The 6,154-nt window shown below is 34.3% G+C and overlaps 1 protein-coding gene across 1 annotated transcript; it reads right to left on the bottom strand.

The window, feature by feature from the left end:
• Positions 1-447: 447 nt before the first annotated feature.
• LOC143608622 (uncharacterized) lies at positions 448-4,199 on the bottom strand. Its single transcript, XM_077083619.1, has 6 exons — positions 3,770-4,199; positions 2,433-2,603; positions 2,033-2,233; positions 997-1,242; positions 769-907; positions 448-690 (listed from the first exon to the last, which is right to left on the bottom strand). The coding sequence occupies exons 3-6, from the start codon at positions 2,203-2,205 to the stop codon at positions 448-450; spliced, it is 801 nt and encodes a 266-aa protein (XP_076939734.1). The 5' UTR covers positions 2,206-2,233; positions 2,433-2,603; positions 3,770-4,199.
• Between the last annotated feature and the right edge of the window lie 1,955 nt (positions 4,200-6,154).

Genomic DNA, 6,154 nt, shown 5'->3' with positions numbered 1-6,154 from the left:
TTTTATTTTCGTCCCTAGTGATTCATTTACGTTGCAATTTTCGTCCATAAGATTTCGTTTTAAAAGTTTAAAATTTGCTATTTTCGTCCCTAATGATTCAATTAGGTTGCAATTTTCGTCCATAAGATTTCGTTTTAAAAGTTTAAAATTTGCTATTTTCGTCCCTAAAGATTCATTTACGTTGCAATTTTCATCCATAAGGTTTCGTTTTCATTGCGATTTTCGTCCATGTGGTTTGTAAAATAAAAATCTTCTCTCAGTCCAAAATATGTTAACAAAAGGACGAAAATTGCAATGAAAATGAAACCTTAGGGATGAAAATAGCAAATTTTAAACTTTTGGATTGAAATGACAAATTTGAACAAACCACAGAGACGAAAACCGTAATTCACTCAAATAATAATAAAACTAGTACAAACTAATAACACGAAAAAAATATTGGGGGATTTAATTACCGAGTTGATATGTTGCGGCTAATGCCGCGATAAGCTGTGCATAAGTAGTCCCTACACGTCTTTGGGCACCCGAAATAACAGCGTGTGTTGCACGCGATGCTAGAAAAAAGTCAACAAAAGCAACCCATCGAGGCGCAGGCCCCCAATCTTTCGTTCTAAACCCGACACCGCCAGCTGCAGCCACACTCCCACCAGACATGTTCCCTTTAAACTTCTTGTAGTCAAAATGAAGAACCTAACCAATGACCGTATGCATCATTCAATATTAATATTCGAAAACAATTTATAATGTTTTGACTTATAAAGAATGTACCTTTGTAAAATTATGAAGTTTTGGCTTGAGGTCGTTAACGAGTGACGCTATGTCGGAGATCAATACGACACGAGGTTGATGGATTCCCGTAATGGTGGTTTTGATGCAATTTAAAACCGCATTGACCGCTTTAGGAGACCTATACATGTGTCAAATATGATTATGAAAAATTGTATTATTTTTATAATTAATCATTTATTTTTCTTGGAGTAAAATGATTTAAAGTACCTATTCCCGAGCATGCGCATATGCACGGCAAGATGAGGATCACGGCCTCCATTTATAACCGAATTAACTGCCTTTTGAACATCTGGTGAAGGTGATATTATCGCTCGTAGCAGCTCGCCAATTACATTCGGTCTAGAACGAAGAACTTCAGTGTTTCCAAATAATGCAGAGGCTGATTTCCTCATTTGAACATGCATGTTCTTTAAGAAAAACTGAGCCGCCACTGCATCCGTGGTACCTCTAAACCTGACACGACACGTTTAAAATCAGTATTACCATCCGATATAATCGGCTTATCCAAACACCAAAAACCAACAAATGTGACTTTAAATTGCGACAAATCAATTTAAATTCGAATCTATGGCTATAAACGAGCCGAGCAGTTGAGCTAAGGCTCGACTCATTTATCTTAACGCCCTGCAACGTTGAGCTCAAGCTTGGTTTGTGAATAGCTCGAGCCAGATTACTATGCATGGTTAATAAACGACCTGCAACGTTGGGCTAAGGTTTGGCTTGTTTATTGCCTTGTTTATATATAAAAAAAATAACTTTATATTTTTGCACACCTAATGTATAAAATAAAAAAAATATATTATTATTAAGATACACATAATGCATAGTTAACCTAATGTATAAAAGTAAAAAAAATATTATTATTATTATTAAGATACACATAACGCATAGTTAATAAACTACAAACTTTATAATTTATATATATTAAAACTTGAGTTACACTTTTGGGTTTAAATTCATATAGATTAAAATTTGGACTTTAACTTAAACGAGCCGACGAGCAAGCCGACAAACCAGCCAAACGAGTCTGGCGAGCGAGCCAACAAGCCAAGCTTACCTTGGCTTGGATTCGGCTCGTTTACAAACCAAGCCAACTCAGCTCAAATTGTTTACAAATGACACGATTTCAAGCAAGTCACGAGCTTCTTAAACAACCCTACAAGAGTCTAAACATCTAAACAGCATGTGCAAGTTTTATCTTTTCGCAAACATTATTAAGTGATTATTTGATCCTAAAGATTACCATATAATCGGTTGCTTCCATTTTCTCCAGTTACTGCAAAGAACATCTGTTTGCAATGGCTTCTCGAAATCATCGACCCTCATAATAAGATGCCGCCCGTACGTTCCTACACAATCGTTCTTTTTCCATAAATGTTTCACTTCTTTTAGTGTAAAAGAGAAATTGGCATACATTATATAGTCCCCGAATGGATACTTGCCCCTGATAAACACGGATAAAAAAAAGAGTAAGCATTCGCGTTTATATTTACTAAAATATGTACATTCATTAAAGGTGGCAATTTTAAGTTTCAGCCCACTTGAACCGGCCCGACCCATTTTGGCCCGTTATGAAAAAGTAGCATTTTAACTTGCCACATCTAGAGTTAATTATAGCTAAAAGGTTAAGAAAAGGAAAGAACCAATATGCCTCGTTTGACCGATAATTAGTGAACGGTTTAGCATGATGCTGAGCGCTGCAGCCGTTAAGATCTTGTACATTTCGTTCCCGAATCCCGCTTCTGAAGCTTTGCCCATTACAAAGTTTTGCTTGCAGAAGTGGTCTGGAGATAGTGAACGAACGCGTGATGCTCCTAACATAAGAATAAACACGTAATGTTTGTTAGTATTAATCACAAAATAAAAGGTGGAAACATATAAAGAATTCATGTTCTCAAGCCAGGTTGAACCCGAACATGACACCATCTGAAATCGTGTCACATGAGTTTTCATGGGTAGACACAAACATAAACACGACCCGTTTAACCAGAAGACTTATTTTTATTTGAACTTTTTCCCACATTAAAACTCAGAATTTTTACAACTAAAAATACAAATGTATATAAAATAATTACGTTAAACGTTCAATGTTGGCCATAAAATACTCAATCCAAAAAATTTATGACAAAACATCTTTATTAAAAAAAGCTATATAAATAAACGCGTTAAATACGACCCGTTTAGCAAAAACTGGTTTTACCTGAATTGAACCATAACACGTTTAGTCTAAACCCAAACTTCTACTTACATGTTCGGTTTTTGTGTTCATTACGGGGGGCGACTTCCGGTTTTTTGGGTATCACATAGTTTCAATTCTCAAACGGGGCATAGATTTAGTGAACAATTTGGACCTATTCAAGCTCGAATCTAGCCTACACCAAGTGTTACTTTTAGCCTATTATCATCATTATCAAAATATTCATACTTCATTACTAAATTAAAAATCATAAAACATAACTTCTAGTCATATTCCAATTTAACTTGACACATTAAACAAAATCACATATTAGCATCAAGATTTCTTGCTTTACTTTAACTTATATCTAAGTTGACTTAGCGTTGACCAAAAAACTAAAGCTAAAACAAGTCAAACAAACTCTAATAATCATTATCCTCATACTTCATGACTAAATGAATAATCATAAAACATAACTTCTAATCATCATCTAATATTTATTTGACGATAACCCGAATCACATAATATCAACATCCACATTTCATAATCTACTTTCAATTCAAATCTACATTGACTTAGCATTGACCATAACACAAAATTCTTTTTTTTTAATAATAATAATAATAATAATAATAATAATAATACCTTGAATCTCAAAATGATTTCTAATCAATTCTCTAACTTTCTTTCCATGAATCACATATCACATCAACATTTTCATAAATCTACCTTCAACTCAAATCTACATTGACTTAGCATTGACCATAACACATAAAAAATAAAAAATAATAATAATTATAATACCTTGAATCTGAAAATGATTTCTAATCAACTCTCTAACTCTCAAACTTTCTTTCCCTGAATCACCAACAGCTTCATTCCCCATATCTTCCACCGTGGCACAACTAGAAGCGTGTTTCACCTTCATATTACTGTTATTATTATTATTATTATGCATCTCCGGTGGAGGCAAAATGGTGGGCCCGGCTGGGAGATCAGGGTCGGAGAAGATGGCTAGTAGAAGTAATCCTAAAAGGGTACATATTAAACAAGATAATAATAATAATATTAATCTTTTTGGTGAGATAATAAGTAAACTTTTATTATGTTTTCTTAATCTACTCATTTTTTGAATAAGAAGAAGAAAGTAATTGGAGTTTGAGATTCAAAGATTTGTGGAACTAGATTTGTATAGATGAGGAAAGGTATCGTGTTACGAGGTGGTCGTGTGTCAAACTGTGAAACTACACTGATGACGTGTCGGTTTGTTTGTTTTTGTGTTTTTTGGGTCAGCAGGTATAAGCCCAAAATACTATTGGGTTATTTGTAGGAGGAGAGAGTCAGCAAATATTGAGCTACTTGTATTAGGACAAGGAGGGTGCATTGCTTGATTAGGCTTGGTTTGGTTTAGTTTGGTTCGGTTATTTGAATTATATTTTCATAGGTTAATCTATATTTATTAACCAGTCGGTTTTCGGTTAAATTGTTCAATTTATTTGGTTAGTTTGTCTGTTTTCGATTCGCTTTGGTTAATTACAACCAAACTTGGGTTATTTTTTTTTCCTTAGAAATACTTGAAATGGACGTATGATGAAATACATGAAATGGTGGGTATGAGAGTAATATGTGAAAATAAAAATGTTCAGTTAATTTCGATTAACTGAGGGTAACAAGTAAAAGTGATAACGGATTTTAGGTTAATTTGGTTTTCGGTTGATCGGTTTTCAGCTAATTCAGGCTCGGTTTCTTTGATTTCCGATCCAGTTATTGCTCACCTTAAATTATGTAGTTTAATTGTTCAACCAATTCAATCATCCCTTTCAGATTTTTATAAAAAAATAATAATTGTTTTTGAATTACTAGCTAACTCAATTTTTAGGGACAACAAAGTTAGTGAGAGCCTCATATCTATGTGATAGTGATGTGGCGGGACGTTCTCACTTTTAGTTAGACCACCTACAGTAAATGTTGTGGAGAAAACGTTTGAAATCGGATGGAGGTGGATAGACCTAGTTCAATACCCAATGGACAATGGTTATATAAAATGCTTAATCTCTTGTATGAGATGTTGGACGCTTCTTAAAGTATGTTGAAGATACACAAGGTTTTTCATAGGTTGGGCTGGTTTGGCCCAAACTAGTTCAGCTGACATCTATATCTATCCACCTCTCATTTCGATTAATAATCTAGTTAGAGGTGTACAAAACCGGTTTTAAACCCCAAGCTGAACCGGTTATAAATCGAACCGGTTTGGTCAACGAGTGGTCAAAAATCGGTTTGACTCAAACCGGTTCGGTTTATAAACCAAAACGGTTTAGAAGCAAGATAGGCTAGCCTGGTCATGTCAGTTCGGTTCGGTTTATAAACGGTTAACCGGTTTTAAACAGGTTTAACTCAAACCAGTTCGATTTTAAAACCGGTTTGGTATATTTTAAGAGGACCAGTCCTGAAACTGGCGGTTTGGGTCGGTTTGAGAACCGGTTTGGTTGAAACCGGTTCGGTTCAGTTTGCCTAAAACCGGTCCCAAACCGGTGTTTTTTTTACGCCTCTAAATCTAGTTGGTATATGGTATATATTTTGTGAACTGAATGCAACAGATTTACTTTTCCTTTTTTATTTATGTTTTACTTTTACTATTGTCCGATAATTTGTAAATCTATATGTTTAATCCACAATAATAATTTACACCCCAAGTGAATTATAATGTTGTTCATTTGGATTTTAAAAGCTCGTGAAAGAAAATACTAAAAAAACAGTCGAATCACACCATGCGAACTATTCTCGAAATGGAAAAATGTAGCATCGTGTTGAAAAAACAAGTTATTTACAAAGCAACAAGTATAATCTATTCACATTAATCAAAATGACGACATCCATCATCAACTCGTTAATGAAATTCAAGTAGTTAAATGGCTCATATTTTAAACAAATCTAATGAAATTATTATCCACTTAAGTAACGAAATCTAAGACAAGAAACTAAAGAACATCAACACAAATATGGAAACCTGTTTGTAGCATTGGGTGTCTCCACGGGCATAGTGGCAAAACATAATTGTTTACATTTAAATCATCGTATGATTCTTCAAAACCTTATTATCGTCCACATGGTGGTTGTAGTTTGTCTTCAATGCATAATTGTTGTCCATGTGTTTCATATGCCACATTTTCAACCACACCGGTCGCTTAT

Source organism: Bidens hawaiensis, unplaced genomic scaffold, assembly GCF_021521415.1.
Source record: "Bidens hawaiensis isolate Kalapana, Puna unplaced genomic scaffold, B.hawaiensis_p1.1 tig00419396_1, whole genome shotgun sequence".
Classification (NCBI taxonomy): Eukaryota; Viridiplantae; Streptophyta; class Magnoliopsida; order Asterales; family Asteraceae; genus Bidens; species Bidens hawaiensis.
The sequence above is the reverse complement of the archived record's forward strand: the minus strand, read 5'-3'. Positions and strand labels throughout refer to the sequence as shown.